This window comes from Oncorhynchus tshawytscha, linkage group LG27 (assembly GCF_018296145.1).
Source record: "Oncorhynchus tshawytscha isolate Ot180627B linkage group LG27, Otsh_v2.0, whole genome shotgun sequence".
Classification (NCBI taxonomy): Eukaryota; Metazoa; Chordata; class Actinopteri; order Salmoniformes; family Salmonidae; genus Oncorhynchus; species Oncorhynchus tshawytscha.
In genome coordinates this window covers 10,417,548-10,443,631 of record NC_056455.1, presented here as the reverse complement: position 1 = coordinate 10,443,631, position 26,084 = coordinate 10,417,548, and the positions used below count along the sequence as shown (strand labels likewise).

At 39.8% G+C, this 26,084-nt stretch overlaps 1 protein-coding gene across 4 annotated transcripts; it reads right to left on the bottom strand.

Moving 5' to 3' along the window:
- Nucleotides 1–17,259: 17,259 nt before the first annotated feature.
- LOC112226034 (AN1-type zinc finger protein 2B) lies at nucleotides 17,260–21,645 on the bottom strand. 4 transcript variants are annotated; one of them, XM_042307515.1, is made up of 10 exons: nucleotides 21,489–21,645; nucleotides 20,449–20,522; nucleotides 20,071–20,165; nucleotides 19,765–19,896; nucleotides 19,509–19,660; nucleotides 19,301–19,414; nucleotides 18,895–18,988; nucleotides 18,444–18,526; nucleotides 17,862–18,016; nucleotides 17,260–17,602 (listed from the first exon to the last, which is right to left on the bottom strand). In XM_042307515.1, the coding sequence occupies exons 2-9, from the start codon at nucleotides 20,501–20,503 to the stop codon at nucleotides 17,890–17,892; spliced, it is 852 nt and encodes a 283-aa protein (XP_042163449.1). In that variant the 5' UTR covers nucleotides 20,504–20,522; nucleotides 21,489–21,645; the 3' UTR covers nucleotides 17,260–17,602; nucleotides 17,862–17,889. The 4 variants fall into 4 exon arrangements, with proteins under 4 accessions (XP_042163449.1, XP_042163448.1, XP_024245995.2 ...); XM_042307514.1 differs by having other exon boundaries at nucleotides 17,918–18,016; XM_024390227.2 differs by having other exon boundaries at nucleotides 17,918–18,001; nucleotides 21,489–21,644.
- Nucleotides 21,646–26,084: the final 4,439 nt, after the last annotated feature.

The window sequence follows — 26,084 nt, the reverse complement described above, 5'->3', positions numbered from 1 at the left end:
GTATTTAGAGAGTTTCTCCCATTCCTCTCTGCATATCCTCTCAAGCTCTGTCAGGTTGGATGGGAAGCGTCTCTGCACAGCTATTTTCAGGTCTCTCCAGAGATGTTCGATCGGGTTCAAGTCCGGCTCTGGCTGGGCCACTCAAGGACATTCAGAGACTTGTCCCGAAGCCACTCCTGCGTTGTCTTGGCTGTGTGCTTGGGTTCGTTGTCCTGTTGGAAGGTGAACCTTCACCCCAGTCTGAGGTCCTGAGCGCTCTGGAGCAGGTTTTCATCAAGGATCTCTCTGTACTTTGTTCCGTTCATCTATGCCTCGATCCTGACTAGTCTCCCAGTCCCTGCCGCTGAAAAACATCCCCACAGCGTTACGCTGCCACCCCCATGCTTCCCCATAGGGATGCTGCCACGTTTCCTCCAGACGTGAGGCTTGGCATTCAGGCCAAAAAGCTCAATCTTGGTTTCATCAGACCAGATAATCTTGTTTCTCATGGTCTGAGAGCCTTTAGGTGCCTTTTGGCAAACTCCAAGTGGGCTGTCATGTGCCTTTTACTGAGGAATGGCTCTGTCTGGCTACTCTACTATAAAGGACTGATTGGTGGAGTGGTGCAGAGATGGTTGTCCTTCTGGAAGGTTCTCCCATCGCCACAGAGGAACTCTGGAGTTCTGTCAGAGTGACCATCAGGTTCTTGGTCACCTCCCTGACCAAGGCCTTTCTCCCCTGATTGCTCAGTTTGGCCGGGCGGCCAGCTCTTGGAAGATTCTTGGTGGTTCCAAACTTCTACCATTTTTGGTACCCTTCCCCAGACCTGTTCCTCTACACAATCCTGTCTCGGTGCTCTACGGACAATTCCTTTGACCTCATGGCTTGGTTTTTGCTCTGACATGCACTGTCAAATGTGGGACCTTATATAGACAAAAATTCAAAATCATATCTAAAACATTTCATTTACCACAGGTGGACTCCAATGATCAAGGATGATCAATGGAAACAGGATGCACCTGAGCTCAATTTCGAGTCTCATAGCAAAGGTCTGAATACTTACGTAAGTAAGGTATTTCTGTTTTTGTTTTAATAAATTTGCAAAATGTCTAAAAACAGTTTTCGCTTTCTCATTATGGGGTACTGTGTAGATTGCTGAGGAGCTTTTATTTATTTAATCCATTTAAGAATAAGGCTCCAACTTAACAAAATGTGGAAAAGTGATCTGAATACTCAAGGGGTCTGAATACTTTCCGAAGGCACTGCATGTACTTCCATTCATTTTTTCAAATGGTATTGGGGACCTTCAGAGGAGTCTTGTGAGGCCTTTGGGTGTCCTAGAGGAAAACAACCGATGTGTACGTATTTGCGAGGGTTTCACCTTTCCAGAATAGTTTGTAGGCCAAACAGTTCTGACACTACAGACGATTTTGTGAGAAGACAGATTTTCGGGATGTCTCGTGGTCTGACAAACATCGCTCTAGCTCTGTCACCTTTCACCACAGATGCGGAAGTGCGACATCGTCAGATGTGGTGGATTGAGACGCATCCAATGCAACAAATCTGACATCTCTAGCTTAAACTGACAGATGTTTATGCTAATTAGATTTCCACAGTGGGGCGCGGACATCGACTCTATGGGGTTCATACTGCATTTGAATAGCAATGGCATAAGTGGTACTTTGTCAATACACTTCTTGAGACTTCAGAGCGTATTGTTGTTAAGCATTGTTACAATATTCAGAAAGAAACGTCATACAGTACAATTCACCGTATGACTCAAGGTTGCCTAGGGAAGCTTTTGTTGGCTGCAAAGAGCTTTTCAATGATAAGTCAAAATGTTGTGGGCAGCTTTGCAGTACATTGCATCATGATGTATTCAGTGAATGGTAAGATGGGTGTCTGTGGGTGGGGGAAGAAAACACTAAAGTATTATCAAAGTGCCCATGGCTTATGAAGTTGTGCGGCAAGGTACAGTAAATCAGCATTCTGAAATGCCTCTTAGGTTATTTTATGGGCAGGTTCCCATAGCAACCAAAGAAGGCTCATTTTCACAGGACACTGATCAGATCGTTAGCACTTTATGCTTCGTACTGGATTTATCTGACACTTCAGATTGATTTGGCATCAAGAGCACAGCAATCAGTGAGATGTTCTTCTGACATTCATGTGTTGTGTAATCGAATTAACATGAAGTACCCACTCGTTGTCAAAAGCACTGCGATACAGCATGTATGGGATTTATTCCAACCTTCTATTTCTTCCCTAAACTTTCAACCTCCCATAGGTTCTCATCTCATATAATACTCACTCTAATGATGGGGTTAAGAGGAGCCAATCTTTCAGAGTAGTTAGAGGTACTGTATGTACTGTAAATCCTTAATCAGCTCATTTTATTCCAGTACTGTATGGTTGCAATCTGCAGATCTGTGCCTGCTTGTATGCAGTAATATCAAACAGGAAAATAATCACAAAACATTTTTTGATTTGTCCAGTGGTTGACATGATACTTCTCACTATTTTAGTTCCAGTCAACGTAAACTCACTAACACTAAAATAGATGAGAATAATTAGACCGGGACAAACATTCTCTGTCGATTAGCCAGTTGAGGTACATTACAACTAATGAGACTCAACCTTTCATGTCCATAATACCATTAAAGCAGACATGTCAGAGGATTCTGTTCACAGAGACATTTTTTAAAAGCAGGCTGAAAAGGATCCTCATCACAGTCATTGTATAACCCATAGAAAGGTATATTTTGGCTCATGATTGGGGCTATTTTCCAGAACACTGGTGATTAGAGGGAGATCCTCTCTCCCATCATGATGAAAGCACAGGAAGTTGAAGTAGTAGCTGCTTTGATTAGGACAGGCCAGTTAGAGGAATACCTGCTCCAATCTACAACAGAACATGTGACGAAAAACGCAGAGGCTGATTACCTCTTTCCACATCAGTGTATATTGTGTAGTACCTTGGCAAGCACCTCGAAACTTGCTGCATATGAGTTCTCAATTGACTGGGTAAAGAAAGGTTGAATAACATAATCGAATGGTCACAATCTCTGTCTTCAAATGTTGTACAGTAGAATTGTGAAACAGATAATCGTCTCATGAGAATTCTGTCCTGATGTAGTTCTCATTGCGTTTCTTCCCATTTGGAATGTAGCTGAACCTGTGTCCTCTGAGGTCAACAGCAGTGTCGGCTCAGATCATGTGATTTCATTTAGGATGCTAACCTCACACTCTCACCCAGGAATTGTAAGTGTTAGAAGAAGATATGTGACCACTGAAGCATGGAAAGAGAAACACATTTGACACTATTTGGTTACATTGAAGATGTTAGATTGGTTACATGAAAATTGAGTCACAGGAATCCTCTGACACCACTGAACGTATTATCCTAAATCATTCTGGTAGAGTCTGTAGGCTGTACCACAACCGGCCGTGATAGGGCGGTGCACAATTGGCCCAGCTACATCCGGGTTTGGCCGGTGTAGGCCGTCATTGTAAATATGAATTTGTTCTTAACAGACTTGCCTGATAGATACAGTTACTCTAGAAACGCAACAACCAGGCCCAGTCTAAAAGTTACATGTTTATTCACGGAACGTTCTGAAGCAAGAATACAAATGAGATATTTTATACTGACTTCTCACGCCACACATACTACGAAATAGACACAAACATACCACACATCTCACAAACATACGCACACACATGTCCTGTGGGAACTGTCTGTCTCACTTCCCAGCCGACAGCGATTTGACCTTGTCCTTGAGACGTACTCCCCGTTCTCTCCCAAATCTCTAGTCAGGTCGGCACCAAGCTCAGACAGTCTGTGTTTGAAATACCATAAAGGCATATTGTTTTACAATAATACTGACTAGACTTTTATTATGATTTCATACATTCTAATCAATTCCATAAATCATATGTTGATATTCTAATCATTCAATTCTTTTCACCTATTTGTTATTCTCTCAAGAACTGCAAAAACCACTCTGTTAAGAGATGACCTATGCTGTAAATTGTAATGGCACTAGGATGAGCTAGCATTTTGAAATGACACCCTATCTTTTAAATTGCCCTATGGGGATAGGGGTGCTTCCAGATTTACGCTCTAGACTTTCAATATACAAAATTACTGTCTTCACCTTTGATTTAATGTTTTTTTTCAATGTATTTTTGATTAAAAAGTCATCGAAAAGAGTTGTGCTTCTGGATAGGTAAATATTCTTCTACATTTTGTTAGTTTAAATATTTTCCTCAAAGCTGCAATCCATTGCAAACTCCCCTGGGGCAGCCAAAGACGTTACTTCAAACAATAAACACTGCTTTTTTCCCCTCAGACATCATTGCTCATCATTGCACCAGAGATAGAAAAGCAGAGTATATATTAAAATTGTGTTTGTTACCATGATGCTGGATGCTCAATTCCTCCAAACAAAAACAATAACAAATTCCCCTGGGGCAGCCAGTGGTGCTGTTTCGCCTATTGCGGATGTCAGCCTTAAATCAGGAATAGTCACAATTGGATCAGTCATGTTTATTCCCTAGATCGGGAATATAGGGATCAGTCGCAGGTTCCAATAAATACACAAATCACATCCTGTCTTTCTCCTAGTTGTCATGGAAACACAAGTATCTGAATTCAGACAGCGTTGTCTGTTGGGTGTTAGATAGAGTTGTCTAATTGCTCTGACCTGATACAAAATGCTCTAATATGTCCTTGATGACTCTGCAGCAGAGAGTAAAGTAAATCGTGCTCTACAGTAAATCGTCAACCAGTTCTCCTACCCAGGTGCAGCAGTTTGCATAGCTTCAGAGACTGATTCGATTTTTAGTGTGAAAAATCATCAAAGATAAATAAATGCTGCTTAAATTGACTGACTTTGATGGGGATCTCTTTATTATGCTACTTAGATAATAAAGAGTCAATAGACTCTTAAGGATTAATCAAATTGATTGCGTCAGTGATTGCGTCAATGATTGCACGCTCTACCTAGTGCAGATGACTAAATGGAATGTATATTATAATATATTTTGAATATGCTAGCCGATATTACAAATACAATGGCAAAGCATACTTTGGTATTCTATGTGCTGTAAATTGCATATCACTGATTGAATGTTCTTCCTAAATTGCAGATGAATAGCCAATGCTACGATCACAATGGCAGGAGGAGACAGTGATATTCTGTGAGCTGTAATGAAGGTGCACTTTTGTCTGATTTCTCTGACATAGATGCTCAACTTTTTTTGGCCAGGCTAATGAGAGCGGGCCTTGAGCCTCACAATATACAGTCTTAGCTCAATTTATTCATCATCTCCATTGTCACTTTGCAGTGGTGTGTCCATAGCACCAGGAAGTATTTTGGGGGTGTGGGTGCCACGTTTTTTTTTTAACCAATGTCTATATCGGTCCGCTACTTCAGGACTAGTAAAGGCCCAGTGCACTACTTTTGATGTGGATGTTTTGTGTCTTTGCCCATAACTCTGCACCTTTTGATGGAAACGTTTGAGGACAGGGTTTTGTTCTTTCTAGATTCCATTAGAATGACAATCGCAGAGAAAGGGACACGGCAACAACTCTTACAATTCCAACTACTGAGTCCTGCAAGACACTGTTCGTAATTATACAACTACCTTTTTTGCCAAAGTGGAGATGCTGAAAGAAAGTGGAGATGCGCACACATACATCAATATCGGCCAGCTAATACAGGTAAAGGCTAGAGACATTGGCATATAGTATGTCATCTTGCAACCACTTTAGTGGATATCAACATTGTGTGCCTTTAGAGCCCTGGGAGTTATTGAGGAATCGCTTCATGCGAAAGGCAGTGGAGATAATTGGCTTTAAAATATTGATGTCACTGAGATGCCATCTGCTGCACTACCTGATGTTGGCCTTGATTAATAGCCAAGAAAGAGAGCTATTACCTTAAGAAAGCTGGAATCACAGGGTGTACTCTTACAGGGTGTACTCTGGAGGCTTGGTTGGTCTTTGACAGACGAGTTGCCACTCTCTTTATTTCAAGCTGTTGCTACTTCACTGCTTCTACTGGCTTCTGCAGCCAATAAGAACATCCAGGGCCTGCAGCACTACCAATGCTTTTTCTAACAGTCCCAAATGAAACCTGTTGCTCCTGACACCTTGGCAGTCTGTCTTTAGACTAAGCGAAACAAATTGCAGGAAATAATATTGATTCACTTAATTATTCAGACTGTTTTTGTCCAGTACTAGAATGCTCCAGCACATATCTGGGAATAAGAGCTCAGTATGGGGTTCTCCCTGTGTTTTGCTATGTGTGACTGTGACACATTGTGATGAAACACCTGCCCGCCAGCCAGTTCAATCGTGATACAAGTCAGTATTCACGTCCATCTATATCTGTGGACGTAGGGAGATTATGTAGAAACCAACCACCAGGGCAGTGAGTGCTGTTACCTTCAAGAAAGTTTTGGTTTTGCTAGGGCGTTAACATCTGCCTCTTGTGAAAAATGTTTGAACCCAGTGATAGAAAGTTGTTTTTGAGTTCTTTTTTTAAAGCCTATCCCAAACCTTGACCATTCAGTTCATGTTAAAATTTGGAGTTAATGCCTGAACTTAATCCTAACTTTAAACATTTGGAGTTGATGCCTGAACTCAATCCTAACCTTAAGAATTTGGAGTTAATGCCTGAACTTAATCTCCTAACCTTAAACATTTGGAGTTAATGCCTGAACTTAATCCCTAACCTTAGACATTTAGTTAATGCCTGAACTTAATCCTAACCTTAAACATTTGGAGTTAACGCCTAAACCTAACCTGAAACACTTGGGAATTTGACATTTGGAACAACTTCGAAATTTGATGTTTGATAAACATGGATGAATGTCTGATTCTGGCTGAGACTGTGAGCTGGTAGAGCATGCAGCATTGTCCCCCTGCAGTGAGTTGATTAGGATAACAGTACAACCTGTAATTCCAGATGTCTTTAGGTAATAGCTCTCCTTTGGCTATTAATCAGCTCCACATTACCTGATGACAGACAGGAGAACACAGTAACAAAGCAGAATGGGAAACTCCTGCAATCATTTGACGATAAAGAGCTGTCACAGGCGTTAATACTGTATGATATCTGCTTTTATAAACATTGATGGACACTAATGAATTACATAAGAGAACACAAGCTTCAAAGATATTATGGTGAATTTTAAATGAACACAGCCCTTGTTATACTGTTTCATTGCTTTATGAGACATATTTCCCAAAGGCAGTATTTCTAGTAGAAGGAACCATTTAGGAACAGGAAAGACTGTCAGCGTGCAGTTAAACCCAGAAAGACACAATATGACTTCCATCTTGAAAATAAAATGGAGCTGTAAGAGAAATGATTTACGGTTTCATTTTGAATTATATTTCCATGTAGAATTTCACTGCAGCCTCTTGAAAGAGCTTGACACAATCACAAACTTGCTTTAGCTTTCGAATTACTATTATTTTTTTGGGGGCGAATAATTGAGAGACATGTATACCTCCCATAGTCATCCTTTGATCACAACAGTGTCTGAATTCCTGCATGGTACTGTATTCCAAATGCTGCATGTACACATGCTGGTCTGCATCTGCTGGGCTAGTGCAAGTGGTGTAAAGTACTTAAGTAAAAATACTTTAGAGGTACTACTGAAGTAGTTTTGGTGTATCTGTACATTACTTTACTAATTATAATTTTGCCAACTTTTACTCCACTACATTCCTGCCTCTGATCCAAGGACTCACTTAACACAAATGCTTCGTTTGTAAATGATGGTGTGCCCCTGGCTATCTGCCAATAAAACATTATTTTATTATTATGCCATCTAGTTTGGTGAATATAAAGAATTTGAAATGGTTTGTACTTTTACTTTGGTAATTATGTACATTTTAGCAATTCCATTTACATTTGATACTTAAGTATATTTAAAACCAAATACTTTTAGACTTATACTCAAGTAGTACTACAGGGTGACTTTCACTATTACTCAAGTATGACAATTGAGTACTTTTCCACCACTGCATGTTTGAACCTTACACAACAAACATACAATACCTCTGTATCATGTCACGGAAATACATCACGTCACTGTACACATTTCAGAAATCCAATATGATTGAAGAAATTGAATACATAACAGTCCACGCATGTTATGTGACATTGCTTGCGATGAGAGGAGCACAGAAAATGGTGTCTGAAATATTTGACAGCTATTATATGATTTGAGGTTTTCTCAATTGAGTTTTGATTTCAGGTTGGTCTGTTTGGGTGTGGTTTCACCTCTGATTGGGATCATCCTTGTTAGTCAGGATGCTGTACCTCTCGCCCTCGCTAGTTAGTCGTTACTTTGTGATATTTTAAGAGCTGCTGACCCAGAGGATTAATTGAGAGACAAGGAATAGCTCCCAAAGTCATCCTTTGATCACAACAGTGTCTGAATTCCTGGGATGTTATATGGCTGCTTTTATTATTGGAGGCCAATTCTGATATTTTCACAGATTTTCTTTGACCAATCCGATCAGCCTCTAAAAAAGATTGATGTGAAAAGATCTGTTTTGATTGGTCAAAAGACCAATTTGTGAGAAAAATATCATAATTGGGCTGCCTGTGTAAACGCAGCCTATGTGACACTTGGTGGTCTGCATCTGGTTAAAGCTAGTGCATGTTTGAACCCTCACATCACATTTCAGATAACCAATTAGATTGAAGAAATTGAATACATAACAGTTGTTATTCTATGCTATGTGACCTTGCTTGCGATGAATACAGCACAGTGTGTCTGAAATAGTGTCTGAAATATTTGACAGCACATAGGCTACTATGAATGCCACTTCCACCCTACTTAAAAAAAAATACCATAGTATACTATGCTATAAATACTATTATTTAACCATTATTTACTAGGTAAGTTGACTGAGAAATACATTCTCATTTAAGGCAGGAATAGTTACAGGAGAGGGAGGGGGGATGATTATTAGGTGACCATAATGGTATGAGGGACAGATTGGGAATTTAGCCAGGACACCAGGGTTAACACCCCTACTCTTATGATAAGTGCAATGGGATCTTTGGTGACAGAGAGTCAGGAAACCCATGACAATGTCCATCTGAAAGACGACACCCTACACAGGGCAATGTCCTGATCACTGCCCTGGGGCATTGGGGATATTTTTAGATCGGAAAGGGTGCACTCTATGGCCCTCCAACACTGTAGTGTAGTGTTTTTGCAGACTTGCTGTAATATTCAGCAGTGTTTTGCAGACTAAGACTGTAGTATAGCTATAGTATTTACAGTTAACTATAGTATAAATACTGTAGTAAAATAACTTTGTTGTATAATGTAATGTTTATTGCAAATTGTAGTAGTATTTGTAGTAGTAGTAGTACTGTAGTATTTACTGTAGCTTTTGGAGACTGTACTATACTGTAGTGTTTTTGCAGACTGTAGTATATTGTAGTTTTACTGTAGTGTTATTGTTGATATATCAGGAAACCTACAGGGAATACTAAAAGAAATTTCTAAAGAGCATTGGCAAATCTGGAATGAGCAGGGCATGTGCAAATTAAATAGACACTGTGGTTTTTACTATAGCAGTGTCTTTGCAGACACTACAATCTTTTTTGGCAGATATCTACTGTAGTATTTAGCATAGTATTTTTCATTATACTTCAACATTCTATAGTAAATTTACTACCTAAGGGAAAGTTACATTCTGTAGTATAGTATTCTACGGTATACTAGAGTTTACTATACAATTATATAGTAAGTAATGTAGTATTCTATAGTAAACTGAAATATTTTTTCATGTGAGCATGATAATGTAATTTTTTTTTTAAATAGTTCCATGTGAGTTTCCATGAACAAAAAGACATACAGGGTAATGGCTCAAATGTTTTTCAAGAATAATATGAGTTAATTTGTTTTTATTTTTGAGGCGGGTTAACATGATTGTCAAAAGACAGGAAATACAACAGGAAATAGAACAGACAGAGAGTCTGGTGTTACCTACTTATGTCAATGTATTGGATGTATTGGACGGAGCACAAGAAGGTACAACCCAATAAATACAGATCATTGCATCATTTTCTATGGCCTGTAATAAACCTTCTGCCTATCTAATGTTCTAGAGAACACAAAGGACACTGCAAGTCAGACCTCTTTACAAAACCACAAAACCATATCCTCGAGGGTTAAGGACACATCCTACTGAGGTTGACAATATTCACAAAGCCCTGTTTGCTGTAAGAAGCTAAAGAAGCCCACGAATTCATCACCAACCCCCCTGAAGCCACACTGAACCACAATCACCCACCCGTCTGAGAGGCTGCCAGCCCGCACTCGAGATGAAAATAATTTTCCAAGGAGCAGCGCTAACCCAGATGTACCTGCAATAAAATATAGCACTACCTTGGGAACGGCTGTCTCATTGGAGACAGAGCATTAAAGTAAGTGTGCAAATCCTTCAAAAAGGAGGTAGGAGGATAGGATACATTGAATTTGCGGCTTTGTAGTTGATGTGAGATTAGGCCTACATGTTTTCTACTTGCTGTTTTCTATGTTATATTATTTCAGTCACTGAGGGCTTTATGTGCAAGAAAAACAAAACACCCTGCCCACACTGTTTATTTTTTTTGATGACTGAGATCTTATCTCAGTTTGAATACCACTAGATTCAAGGTAAATATGCTTTCACTGAATCTTACCATCCACACAGTTAACTAAAGGATCCATTCTGTTACCAGCACTACAGACAATGCAGAGAGAAACTTGTTTCAAGGACAGCCAAGAGGTGCTGCTGAATAATGTAGAGCAGGAGTTTTCAAACTTTTCTTGCCCAGTGACCCCCCACTCAGGTAAATCGGCGACCCAGGGACCCCCCATCATATGTTAGCAAAAAAAAATCATGTCTTGAGTAGAAGTAATCATCATTTTGAAATGAATTGATTTGGTAGACAGTTTTGAAGAAATTTAGTGACCTCACGGTTCATTGGAGAAATGTAAACTCTAACATAGTCTATTAAGGTGAATGGTAAAGGTATCTTCAGGCATAGAAAATTTTCAGTTGTAAAAACACACATTTTTCACAATGTTCATTGGGCTGAGAGAAATGTTATAGTTTTTAAAGCTAATTTCCGAGATTCATGAGTTACATTGTGGAACAGAGATAATGTTGCAGTTTTAAAGCTAATTTTCTGCAATTTACTATACATTTTGCCAATGCTATGTACCTCTAACAAACGTTAGAACAAAAATCAAAGATGGTATTATAAAACAAGATATATAGTTCACCCTTTTTCTGCATGCTCTATCTGGTTTTGGTCTTTAAATTGACACTGAAAGAGTTTTCATCCCAAAAATGGCCCACTTAGTCTGCCCCATAAGAATTCTCTATAAAAGAAAAGGTGAAATTAGCTCCAATGACTGTAATTTCCCTCTGTATTCAAGGGATAGTTTGAGATTTTGCATGAAGCCCTTTATCTACTTTCCCAGAGTAGGATGATCAGGAACAGCCAGCATGATAACTGTTCCTGCAGACTCCCAATGTAATTTTATTTTTATTTGCAGAACCCCTGCAATACCGCCTATGAGCCCCAGTTTGGAAAACCCTGATGTAGAGCACTGCAAAGCACAAACAAGACAGATTGGAGGATCTTCCAGCTTTCCTGAACGTGAAAGGTAGATTCAGTAATCAAATGGGATGTTCTTGATTAATGTGCAACAACAGGATATATTTTTGTTTGATACCCACTCGCATATTGACTCTAATAACTGATATGTTCATGACGCTCAGATATATTTTCAATCACATGCTTCTGGTAACAGGTGCAGCTGTCATTCCCTGAATATGCTTCACATCCCAACTGATATGACGGTGTGGACAGAGATTTGCATTGGAGGGATGGTTCTTCTGTCACTCTGGAAGAAATGATACATGTGAGAGGACCTGCATTCTGGTTATTTCCCAGAATACATTACTTAACAGATGGGTTCACTAGTTCCTCTTATACCTTAGACATCACCATACCATAGTTACCCAATCTACAGTCTACCATTTATTTACACAATCAGGCCACCCCTGCTGACAGGAAACATAACCCACTGAGCACACAACATTGTTTCAATGGAATTTCTCAATGTATTGTGATGTGGAATCTACAGGGAAAATACATTGACGGCAAAAGTCAAGGGTACATTTTCTACCACAGGATTGTCATCATGGTTACCAATTTTCAACAGCAGACAAACCTTGTATAAAATATGTTGAATTAGTACCTTTGAAACAATGTCGATCAAGATCAACGTTCAACGTTATATATCCACTATCAGAAAAAAAACTAAGTTCAGCAGCACCTCCTCCTGGAAGGTTGACCTATCTACAGCTATCCATTGGTCTCGCATTCAGGGTTTTAACTATGGCCAGCCTTGCATAGCTTTGATATTTGTGATTGACCCTATAACGTGCTATTGTGAGAATGATTTTGATAGATCTCTTAATAACTATTCAATGGTAGGTTTAACAGAGCAAATGAAATGTAACTATACTTTAGTCATACATCATCAACAATCATCAATTGGCTTAAATAGCATTTGCAAAATCATCAACAGCTAGTTTCAATTCAACCCAGGTTCAAATTCAAAAACAGACAATAAATATAGTTTCAAGCTGTGGTTGATTTCAAATGTAATCTTCAAGTTCATCATTTATAATTGATATGTTGGATTCACATCTCCATCTGAATCAAAATTCAAAGTTGAAGAACAGGACTAAATCAAATCAAACTTTAAAATCACTTTAAATAAATGTTCATTTGATTTAGTCATATTCTTTAAATGTTGATATTTACAGTGATGTGAAAAAGTAATTGGCCCCTTTCTAATTTGCTCTACTTTTACATATTTCTGATACTGATACTGATACTGATATGTTATCTGATCTTCAAACAAAACATTGTTAGATAAAGGGAACCTGGGTGAACAAATAACACAACAATTATATACTTATTCCATTTATTTAATTTTTTAAAAATTATGCAACACCCAATGCATCTGCGTTAAAGGTAATTATTTGCACTCAATAGCTGGTTTATGCCACCTAAGCTGCAATGGCTCCAACCAAACACTTCTTGTAGTTGTTGATTAGTCGCTGTGGAGGAATTTTGGACCACTTTTCCATGCAGAACTGCTTTAACTCAGCGACATTTGTGGGTTTCAAGCATGAACTGCTCATTTCAATTCCTGCCCACAACATCTCAATGAGGATTAGGTCTGACTCACCAGTTCCAAAACTTCCATTTGTTGCATTTCAGACATTTTTCATGTAGACTTGATTGTGTGTTGTGGATCATTGTCTTGCTGCATGACCTAGCTGCTCTTCTGCTTCAGCACACAGACGGATTACCCTGACAGTCTCACCTGTAGAATTCTCTGATACAGAGCAGAATTCGTAGCTCCTTCAATTATGTGCAAGTCGTCCAGGTCTGAGGCAGCAAAGCATCCCACTACCACCACCATGCTTGACAAGTTTGGTTTAAGGTTCTTACTGGTGGAAATGCATTGTTTGATTTTGACCAGCCAAAATGTTGACTCAAGTTTGTCAAAAAGCATCTGGAAGCACCTGGATGATGATCAAGACTCATGGAAGAATTTTCTATGGACAGACGATTCAAACATATACCTTTTCGGATGAAATGGGTCCTATTATGCCTGGTCACTTACTGTACTTTTAATGTTATCTCAACTGCAATCCTGGGTCATTTAGTTTGTGCTATTAGAAGAAGCACAGTGATAACACATTACATTTTTGTATAAATACAAAATATCTGACATTGTATTTACATTTGAACTTTGTTTGTGCTTTTTAAATGGTTGAAAGCGCAGTGATAGTACATTTACATAATGACAACTAATTTTAAAAATCTTATAGTTTTTCCATTGGAATTTGGTTGTGCTTTTAGATGGTTGGAAGTGATAACACATTGGGAATTCAACACACTTCTGGCTGTCATTTTGAGAGGGTGAATAAAGGTTAATCATTGATCAACGTCAATCAAACATTACCCACATTCCCATGTTGAAATTATTTGGTGTGCCCAGGGGGAAGCTACAGAGTGTGCCTTTATTCTGTTTGCTCAGATGAAACTAGATCCAAATGAGTAATCCTATAACTAATGTCACTATGTGACAATTGACAACTATGTGCTGTTTTCAAATGTTTGAGGGTGAGGAGGTCGTAACAGCTAAGGGAGCTAAATGAAGGTGACCAAGCACCATTATGCAAATGAACTTAGTTTGCCAATGAACATGGTTTTTCTAATCCTTTGAACATGGTAATGCTTTCCATCAATTCTTTATGTAATTGCATAGCTTCCTTGGTCATGTTTTTATCAGTGAAAAATATTACTCAGAATGTATTTACCTTAATAATCTTTCATTTATGGCATCCGATGTATTTCAAGGAATTTAATTGTGAGTGCTACAATCATGCTAGTGACACACTAGCCTGACTAATTCATAACCATGACAACATGAGCAGCACTTCCCCAAACTGTCAAAAAATAGTCAACAAATGAGCCTTCTTTATGGAGAAAAAAAAAACACCATTCTTGTGAATCTGCCCAACAACCCCATCCCTTTGTTTTTACACTGCTGCTACTTGCTGTTTATTATCTATGCATAGTGACTTTTAAATCAAATCAATCAAATTGATTTATATAGCCCTCAGTACATCAGCTGATATCTCAAAGTGCTGTACAGAAACCCAGCCTAAAACCCCAAACAGCAAGCAATGCAGGTGTAGAAGCACAGTGGCTAGGAAAAACTCCCTAGAAAGGCCAACTCCCTAGAGAGGAACCAGGCTATGTGGGGTGGCCAGTCCTCTTCTGGCTGTGCCGGGTGGAGATTATAACAGAACATGGCCAAGATGTTCAAATGTTCATAAATGACCAGCATGGTCGAATAATAAGGCAGAACAGTTGAAACTGGAGCAGCAGCACAGTCAGGTGGAAGTTGAAACTGGAGCAGCAGCATGGCCAGGTGGACTGGGGACAGCAAGGAGTCATCATGTCAGGTAGTCCTGGGGCATGGTCCTAGGGCTCAGGTCAGTTGAAACTGGAACAGCAGCATGGCCAGGTGGACTGGGGACAGCAAGGAGTCATCATGTCAGGTAGTCCTGGGGCATGGTCCTAGGGCTCAGGTCCTCCGAGAGAGAAAGAAAGAGAGAAGGAGAGAGTTAGAGAACGCACACTTAGATTCACACAGGACACCGAATAGGACAGGAGAAGTACTCCAGATATAACAAACTGACCCCAGCCCCCCGACACATAAACTACTGCAGCATAAATACTGGAGGCTGAGACAGGAGGGGTCAGGAGACACTGTGGCCCCATCCGAGGACACCCCGGACAGGGCCAAACAGGAAGGATATAACCCCACCCACTTTGCCAAAGCACAGCCCCCACACCACCAGAGGGATATCTTCAACCACCAACTTACCATCCTGAGACAAGGCTGAGTATAGCCCACAAAGATCTCCGCCACGGCACAACCCAAGGGGGGCGCCAACCCAGACAGGATGACCACAACAGTGAATCAACCCACTCATGTGACGCACCCCCTCAGGGACGGCATGAGAGAGCCCCAGTAAGCCAGTGACCCAGCCCCCTGTAATAGGGTTAGAGGCAGAGAATCCCAGTGGAAAGAGGGGGAACCGGCCAGGCAGAGACAGCAAGGCGGTTCGTTGCTCCAGAGCCTTTCCGTTCACCTTCCCACTCCTGGCCAGACTACACTCAATCATATGACCCACTGAAGAGATGAGTCTTCAGTAAAGACTTAAAGGCTGGAGACCAGTTTCGTCTCTGACATGGGGTAGGCAGACAGTTCCATAAAAATGGAGCTCTATAGGAGAAAGCCCTGCACCTCCAGCTGTTTGCTTAGAAATTCTAGGGACAATTAGAGGCCTGGTCTTGTGACCGTAGCGTACGTGTAGGTATGTACGGCAGGACCAAATCAGAGAGATAGGTAGGAACTTTACCCCTAGCTACATGTAAAAATGACCTCGACTAACCAGTACCCATGCACATTGACTCGGTACGGTACCCCTGTATATAGCCTCATTATTGTTATTTTATTGTTTTATTTTAAAAGTATGTTTACTTAATTTAGTAAATATTTTATTAACTCGGCATTGTTGGTTAAGGGCCTGTAATTATGCATTTCACGGTGAAGTTTACAGATGTTATATTCGGCGCATGTGACAAATGCAATTTTTATTTTATCCTCTTTGGCCTCCCTCAAAGATTTCACATTCAACGTTATGCTGCCCTCTGTTGGACAAAGTATGAATGCGTAGTGGTAAAGACAGGTCTCACGACTATTCATTCCTTGAATAACAGGAACGATTTACCAGAGGTGTATGTATTCATTACGGAAACCGTTTACCGTTTAAGAACCAACAGAAGCTAAACAAGAGTTTCTGTTGGACAAATTCAGGTAGGTCCCTCCACATTTTGTCCCGTTTAAGAAACGTTTTGCAACAGAATCGGCGTAATGAATATGCACTGAAGTTAGTTTGCTCTACTCCGGCTATCTTGCACATGTTGGTTTTGTCTCAGCTGTTTTTGCTGTTAGGAATTTTTCTAGGGTGGTGCTCAATAACTGCTAAGGTCTTCTTGAAAACAGACATTACTGATGAAATGTTGACAATAAAAAGACACGTTCTATCCACTTACCTTTAAATTCAACAGCCAAGGTCGATAAGGCCTACCTGAAATTCAAAGCTGGAACTGCGTCGCAAAGGCCCTGATGGATGTGTTGGGAAACAACATAATACACATCAACATCATGGAAATCAACAAGTGTATTTGTGTTCATTCCATTTACCAAGCACTGCCAATTGAATAGACTAGACAATAGCACAATACAACCAACTGTATTGTGTACCTGCTGTTTTTCAGTTGTCATGATGATGCAGACAAGAGTCTACTTGTTTTGACTAGCTAGTAACATTAGCATTTCATTACACCCGTTATAACATCTGCTAAACTGTGTACTAGACCAATAAACTTCGATTTAAATATGTTGGATTATATAATGGCCTTCCTTTTTTATTCTTAATTGGCAAAGTTTGGGCTGAGATTGTTCTCTCTAACCCATAGAAATTGAATCGCATTCCAGTTCTGTTCTCCAAACTTCATTCCTCTCCAGTTATATCATCCTCCTGTATATATGCCTTGGACATAGAACGTGCATCAGAAACAAATACATCTTTAAAATAATTTATTCAAGAAACATTGATGCTGAGGTTAAATGTCCATGATCAACATAGAAAATATGTACATAGAGAGCCATTGGTTAAAAAGGACAGAAAGTCTGTCTAGAATGGTGTGCTGAGTAGAGAAAGCAGTGATACTATTCAATATATCTCGATGAAAGTTCCAGACTGTTCATTAGTTGGGATCAGTGATACTGGACGTTAGAGTTCTGCTGGAGGGTTCCATCGATGTAGCACAGTTGCTAGTTGATTACTGGTGGTAGCAGTTTGGGCTCAGACACTGGTCTGGGTTTATGATAGGCTGCAGGAAGACTGCTTGGAGGACTCTCTCTCCTATGATAGAAAGTAAGATATTAGTACAGGCAAAAGTCAATTTACTTCAAGACAAAGAATCATTAGTGAGGCTTGTCTCACCATTTACGTAAATATTCAACACGGGAGAAAAAAAAAGTATAATTTAATAGGTCCATCAGATAAAATACACATTAAGTAGTACTTCAAAGTGTCATTCATTTTCTCCGTAGCTGATCTTTAAATGCACCCAGTGACGATGATGAAGGAATATAGGGGACGCCATGGAGACACAATGTACCTAGGTGAGGTCCTGTCCTGTTAGCATGCTACTGATGCCTAAGTTTTTCTGGATACCTGTTGTCTCCGCTGCTGGCGTCTGTACTCTTCTTCACTAGCAGCAGGGCCTGAGCCAGAGCCAGATCCTCCTGCTCCTGAGGGCTGAGACAGACACTTCTATGTCACACAGAGGAATGCATCATCATCACACTGCAGAGAACATGCAAGAGGCACAACGACACACTCACCAGAAAGGGTGGATAACAGACACACACACATATACAGTCAGTCACAGGTCTGAGGAGCAGCAACACACATCATGAGATGAGGAAAACTGAACTGTGGGCACCACTGTACTTAATTTATGAAGTCATGGGCAAGAAAGATGGTCTAAACAGTGGAATGTCAAACCTATTAATATTGTGTTTTCCTAGAGTAACCAAATAGCCTGCATTTCAGCTAGAACAAACACATAGCAATAAGAGCTAGTGAAGAAAAAAACAATAGGTAACTGGGTTGTGTTGATGGCATCTGGACATGATTACAGCCTATATTATGTGTGGGTGATGCTGGATTATGGGATTTAATGGGGATTGTTTATTACCTGAGCGTTGGCTGTTGGACTGTGCTGCGAGCCGACTCAGCCAAGGACATCTCCAGCGCTCTTTGTAAGGCCTGCTCCTCAGTCTACAATCACACCATGCAGATAAACACTTACAGGATGTTTATTATTTTCTTCTTGGAATCTCAATGAATAAAACAGGAGCAGACTATAGAATCTCAATGAATAAAACAGGAGCAGAATATAGAATCTCAATGAATAAAACAGGAGCAGACTATAGAATCTCAATGAATAAAACAGGAGCAGACTATAGAATCTCAATGAATAAAACAGGAGCAGACTATAGAATCTCAATGAATAAAACAGGAGTAGACTAGAATCTCAATGAATAAAACAGGAGCAGACTAAATAATCTCAATAAATGAACTGGAATTATTCAGAGAAGAGAGTTTACAGTAGTTTCAATCAAGTGGTGTAAGAGTGTTAGGCATACCAGGCCAGCCTGAAAGGATGCCGAAGCAGGTACTACATTCTGTGCTGGAGGGGGCTGCATGGCCGGAGCTGGACTATAAATGGCCTGAGCACTGCTGTGATAGAATCAAAAACAATAATGCTCAGTGCGGTTATAGAGTCAACAACTCAACAAAAAGCACAGCGGTAACAGGTAAGAGCAGTTCTGTGAAGGAAAAGAAATGTCACATCCTTTCCATGTGTTAGTATATTTTTCACTGACAATAAAAAAAAACAACATGTCAATTCATCCATCCCATGTGTTTTAGTGAGAATATGCCTCATGAATTTAGAGAACAAACTGTGCTTGCCAATATCACTTGTTAATTTATGTAAGCTTCATGTGGTTCTTCAGCGTGGCGTTCGAAAATCAATATGAGGATCCTCACCGACTACTTTGGGTCCTAGCATTCCCATTAGAAACAGGCCTAGAACTTCCTCTACTGCCTGTAGTGGAGGCACTGCTAGAGGATGCTCCTTGGGACCGCATGAAAGCAGCGAATCTGAAAGAAATCCAATGTAATCATCATTATACCGCAAAAGCTCACAATGTGCACCACAATCAATAAATGGCATCAGGTGGAGGGAAATATTTACCCAGATTTGGAGACTGGTTTGTCTTCAGGCTTACAGTCATGGTCTAGTGGATGTCGGTGTTTAAGACAATAATTAATGTGGCACTGGTCACATGTCACTCGGATCATTTCTTTCTGCTTGCAGCCTCCTTTCGAGCATTTGTTTGTAAATATCTACAATAAAAAACGTTTGGTTAGCTTAGATTAGGCATAGCTACTTCACTTTAACCATGGGCAGTTTGTGTAAATGGTCCTGTAGAGAAGCCTATCAACCATACCTTTCTCTTGTTCTGAGCAGGGTCCGACTGGCAATCACGATCGATGTGCTCCCCAACCTTGATGTCTGGCATTTCCCCTCTCTTGATGGGGATCGGGGTGTTGCACAGAGGACACACGGGGACCTGGATATCCTGGGGACAGAATCAAGCAGAGAGCCGTATTAAAGCTCTGTTTGGATCAATAGATAACATACAGACAACTAATAAGGTTGAACAGCATACATTCATTCCTACATACTAACTGCACTTTACAGGAACTTTGCTTTAATTATAACATACAATGCTGCTAATTTATTTAAAATGTACCTTCTTGTAGGATGACATGCATTTGTGATTTGCATAGGTTATGTGGTCTTTACAAAAAATCTCTTCACAGGCATCACATCTCAATGGTAGGAAATCTGTCAGATATAAGAAATATGTCAAGGTGTTTATTCCATGGCAAAGGATCATCCATATGAATTTAGATAAATGAAATTCTCACTATCACTCTTCAATCATGATAATGGGTAGTGCAGCCCATGACAATTGGTTATGGAGGACTGGACTTAAACAACAACTATTGACAGATACCAAAGCCATTCTAGAAAGGACAGGAAGGGAACACATCAGGCTCTGTATTGGCAGGGTCCCAGAGGCACTGAGGTAGTAAATGGAGATAGCATTTTATAACAAACCACTCACCCAGATGCTTGCAGGAGTTTTCAGAGCAATGCTCTCCTAGATCTGGAAACTCCATGGCACTATGGTGATACACCCTTCAATTGAAAGATACATAGATAAGCTAAGATCATCCATAAACAATGTTTGTTTACCTGTGACAGGTTATCTAAATAAACTAACTTAGTCTGCGTCACTTCGTTTTTAAGAACAGTAGATTCAGCATATCAATTTTTAGGCTATTTAAAAAGTCCCTTTGTTTACGTGCTTCCCTTTCAACTAACGTTAATAACGCTTATGTAACAGGCTTATTATGGACGTGTACAGTCATTGGAAGAATGTCCACTGACAGGTAGTTAGCTAACGTTAGCTACCCATCTAGATGTAGGTAGCTAGGACTTCCTATGATAACGAATGCTGAATCATGCCATCGCTTCTTGCTACCTACAATTTGCCATTTTGACTAATGTTAGCTAACTAGCTAAGTTATTATGGGGTATCTAGCAGCAGTCTCCCTCTCTACTAGCCGCCAGCTAGCTAGCTAGTAGCTAGGCCAGCTCCTCCCTGTACAATCGCTCGAGGACATAAATGCAATTACCTAGCAGACCATTGTTAGTATTATCTGTGTTTAAGCTACCTAACGTTAACTAGTGAGTTATTTATGGAATACCATTGATGAGCTTGTTCCTGGTTTACAGGCCAACAACAACTAAATTAAGATAGCTTGCTTGCTTGCTGATAAGCTAACGTTGTTAGCTAACATCCTAGACAACTACTGTAACGTTAACATTAAGTCGTTACTGATAGTTAACTAACGTTTAAGTTACTAATTTAACTTTACTTTAATTCGAAACGGATAATATTTAGCAAAAATATATTTGGGACAATTGTTTACCATCACGAACGTTAGCTAGATAGCTAGTTAGCTAACATTTAAGAGAATATGGATTGGAGACACCCTTCCTTGGTTTGGTTGGCTGACTAGCTAGCTAGATACGATAACTAACGGCAAACCATAGTACATTGAAAAATACATGCAACAATAGGCGACTCCTCTCACTTACCCAGAGACTTGGTTCAACCAGACAGCTCTATTTGATTATTCTTCCCACTCTTGCTTTGAAATTAACGTTAAACTTTGAGGAAGCGAGTGGCTAGCAAGCTATCTTGACAGCCAGCTACATCGAAGCGTCACTGACGCTGTTGTTTACGCCCCTCCTCACGGTTGTGCTAGGGAGTTCCAGAATGTACCACACGAGGCAGGGGTGGAGCGTTGTTTTGATCAATCACAGTGACACAGCGTTGTTGAGAACTGTCCATGATGCTGGATTTTACGAAACGTCTAATTAAGAAGTGTTTGGGATGTCTCAAACCAGCACCACGGACAGCTCTCAATAATCCCGTGTCACTGTGACTAAATATGAAGGTGACTAGCTAGTCTGTCGCCAGACTAGTTCAGAAAGGCCATGTCAGAATGAATCACATTTCTGTAATCATGGTAGGTCTATAACTAGGGTATAATAAAGCACACAAAATAAGCAGAATGATGCTAGTTGTGATTTTGGATAGTTATCACCTTCCAACTTTGTTTTCTGTTTGATATTGTATTTGTTTACTTGCTGAATAACAGATGTGTTATTCACAGAGCACATATCTTTGTTTCACAAGTAAATGTGCCCTTCTATTAATCAGCACAATATAGGCTATAGGTGATTCATTCATGCTGATGAAATGGCCCATATGGGCATTTTAGGCAACTTTGTGTACACTGGAAGCAATTGTGAGTCTAAAGAGGAACATGTGCAATACTGCAGTCAATGTAATGGCATATCATTACCAGATGGTGGCAGAGCCTCTTTCAGACGTCTATACAGTCTTCAACATCTGGTTGTTTTATTACTGGCCATTGTGTTTTTGTATTGTGGCAGTCCCATTAATAGACTCTCTAATCTCATGTTTCATGCATACATTAACAGAAGGGTAACTGCAGAGGAAAGTTGTCATTGCAAAGATAAAGTTACAATATATATGTACAGAAGTGTCACTGGGGAGTTAGTGAGGGTGGGCCTACCTGGTCAGTTTCAGATTTTGAAAGTATGAAGTTGTAGACCCTTTCGACATGAGTATGAAAAACACATAGATAGTGATTGTTAATGATTATGTTACTAGAAACAAAGCCTAACTTAAAGCAGCAACTCCCTGTTGAAGAGGCACTGGAATCCACATGAACACACAGCATAGCAGGATCAATCCCATCACCAAGAGGTCAACTAGCTAGAAATAGTAGTTCTATAGTAGAGTCACCCACAAAATGAACTATTCTCATTATGCAACAGTACAGTGTTATGATCAGAGGCTGGGAGAAGGGATCACAGAGGCACTCGTCTAGATTCTTCCCCTGTACTGTAGCACCTGGCTCATAAGCTGCTAATTCTACTGCCAGATGGCATCGCTTGCTGAACACCTGGTTCATCATAGGGATTCCTCTTCCTTTGCTCACACTATATCTGCTCGAAGTAGAAGATTATTGTAATCATTTCAAACCCCCCATCCCTTTATTGCCATAGTTTGTCCTCATGGGTGAGGACACCTCTCAATCTCCTTGGTTATGCTTTGTTCTGGACAATCTCAGGATGCCACTGTTTCTCAGGTGAGAGCTATAGCACAACTAGACCTGCTACAGTATCCTAAAGCCTATTCAATATAAAAATTTAAATAAACTCTGTAGTTTCTCTCAAATGTCGTTTTTTTTTCTAGAATGAGTGACCACAATAAAAACATGTTCTAAACCAGTTACGTAAACCAGTTATTTAAACCAGTTACTAAAACCATTATTATTAAACCATCACAGTTAAGTAACTTTCTTCTCATTTGAGTTTCTCTTTCAAAAAGTTTCATAATTGCATTGGTGAAATATGATCTTAATCAGATGGATGATCAAACTTCAAATGCATATAATCCGTTGATTCTAAATCCAATCCTTGCAAGTCTCCTCCATTTGATATCTAATCCAGTTTTTTAAGTTTCCAATGAGGCAAGATAAAGTCATTTGAATATCATTACCTTCATAACGACTCAACTAGCTTCTTGTGCTTTTCAGGGACAGAATGCCTTTTTTATTCGATGGGTATTAGCGTTTAGAAGAATTGAATAACGATTTGGTTGATTTATTTATCCTGCTATAAAAACGCCTGAGCATCCAGACAAATACAAGATTGTGGTGGTGTTGCTAAATTGGATGGTAATTGCCATCATAGTGACAAGTGGGAGGCAGAAACCCGCCTTATTTTTTTCTATTATAAAATAGTATTATTCTTGGTTAATAATCCTTTTATGCAAGATTCAATTCCGATAGGCTGCCTACATGGTGATTGTCCCTAATAATCCATGCATCTGAGAGGCCTATTGGCTGGCCATATCTGTATTGTTTTCGATCAAAAACACAATTAAGCATGAACACGGTCTTTAATGTCAAATATTGATCACAATTCGGTTTCATTATTACAACTATATAGAACTCTCCAAGCATGTAGAACATTCTTTGACTTTTTCTCCAACCAATGATAGCAATTCAAATCGATATTTTAAATGCGTAAATACTTTGGGTCCATTATCATGTCAATTTATTATCAAGTTCTGTGAGCCTGATTTAGTATAGACATGGCCTGTTTAACATTGTGAGATTATTCACAGATTTCATGGTGTATTAACAGATATATTATAGAATGGATCCCATGCCCACGAGGCTGACTGGGAAGCAGGCGTGAGGGGATGAACGGTTTATGAATACAAGACATCACATTTCTGTCTTTTGTTTAACCAGACTTCATCTCAATGAGTTAATGGGCCAGATGAGAAGGCTGCTCGCGACCTGCAAAGGCGAACAGAGTGCACGTGGAAAAGAGGTGTCAATAAACGCGTGTGAACGACAATGTGCTAAAACACACACCAACTGAAAAGGAGAAGAAGATGAACAGATGGAGAAGAGTGGGAGTTAACGCAATGACAGGGTCAGTGGAGCAGAGAGCAGGCCTGAAATACAATTAAATAGGGGAGAGGGTTACTGAAATAAAGGATGGGCGTATGAATTAACGACTGGTTTTATTTGAATAAGAAAATAGTACAACAAACATGACAATTGAAAAAACTAATTCACAGTTAATTGATTATTTTAGTTGATAGATGCAGTTAAATATTTAAGTACGCAAATAGCTACATTGAATAATTACAATTTGCTATGTCAGTTTGTGTGCTTTTGTCACTTTGAAACGACAAATTGGCCTAACAATGTTCTATAGTAGCATTGTGGTCGAAGCCTTTGCTGAAGACTTAGAATAGCCACGAGTTGGCGCCACAACTCTTTAACTTTAGGCGCCATATTGAAAACAAATAACGTTTCATGGTTTGTCCTTGGGGTCAAGGTGTAGGCCCACGCCCATGTGCAGAGCAGGTGCAGTTGCTCTGGGATCCTGGGCATGCCTCTCCAACGCTTCGCCACTTTCCATTGATCTAACCTCCGAGTAGCCTATATGGTAAGTAATGACATTGCACTGCCCTCTGTTTAATGGATAATGGCCAGTGTAAAGACTGACACTGAAGAGTGAGAAATGCAATTGTCACCCTGCACGTTTTGGCCTATTGCTGCAACAGTATATTGGTATTCATCCACGGCAAGGTATCACTTTTTAATTCATATGCCTAACATTACCTGCATGCCTAAGCCTCTAATCGAAATCAAGAAACGTAATTTTCATCAATCATTTGGTCTTGATTGTCAGACAATATGCATAGTTCATGTGAAAATGATTGAAATGCGGACTTATTAAATGACATGCTACTTTTTAATTAGGCTCGTCTTTATAGCAGGAAACCGAGAGATATCCCATTTATTTAAAGAGAGAACTGCACACACAATTCATTAAGCAGGATGCTTGTAAATTAGCGCTAAGTTAACCTGATTTCTCTTAATTAAAACATCTTTTCTCGTTTACGATGTGGATATAAGTAGATCTCCTGGGTTTCGAATATTCTACAACAGCAGATGGCCGGGGTGCGGAAAATAGTTAACGGTCTCTCTCTCTCTCTCTCTCTCTCTCTCTCTCTCTCTCTCTCTCTCTCTCTCTACCCGATCTGTACAATGTGAGTTACCGGCAAAGCAGGGGATTAATATCCAGCCGTTTCTTTTATCGAAGAGATATTAACCATTTCAATGCTGACTATTAGCAGTCTCCTGAGACAGGTTCAATTAGACAAATATCAATATCTAATTGTCGTTCCTCTGCCATAAACATGCACGGTATTGTCCACCAAATGTTTGTCTGTTTCACGTTTCACGTATAAACTAGCCTATGACACCCTTCCCTTTAGATAAGAGAATACAAAAAAATACCCTATTGGTAGGCCCAAGTTTGTATAGGAGCAATGGCTGCGTTTAGGGACAGCCAGCCCAGTTCTGATATTTGATTTATCTAATTGAGCTTTTGATCAATCAGATCAGCTCTGAAAATATCTGATGTGACAAGATCTGATGTGATTGGTCAAAAGACCAATTAGTGGAAAAAAGATCAGAACTGCCTGTGTAAACGCAGCCAATGATACCGCAATGTTTGATTGTATCAAGCAAAGCAATCAAAAAATCTTATTAATGTAAAACTAACTTA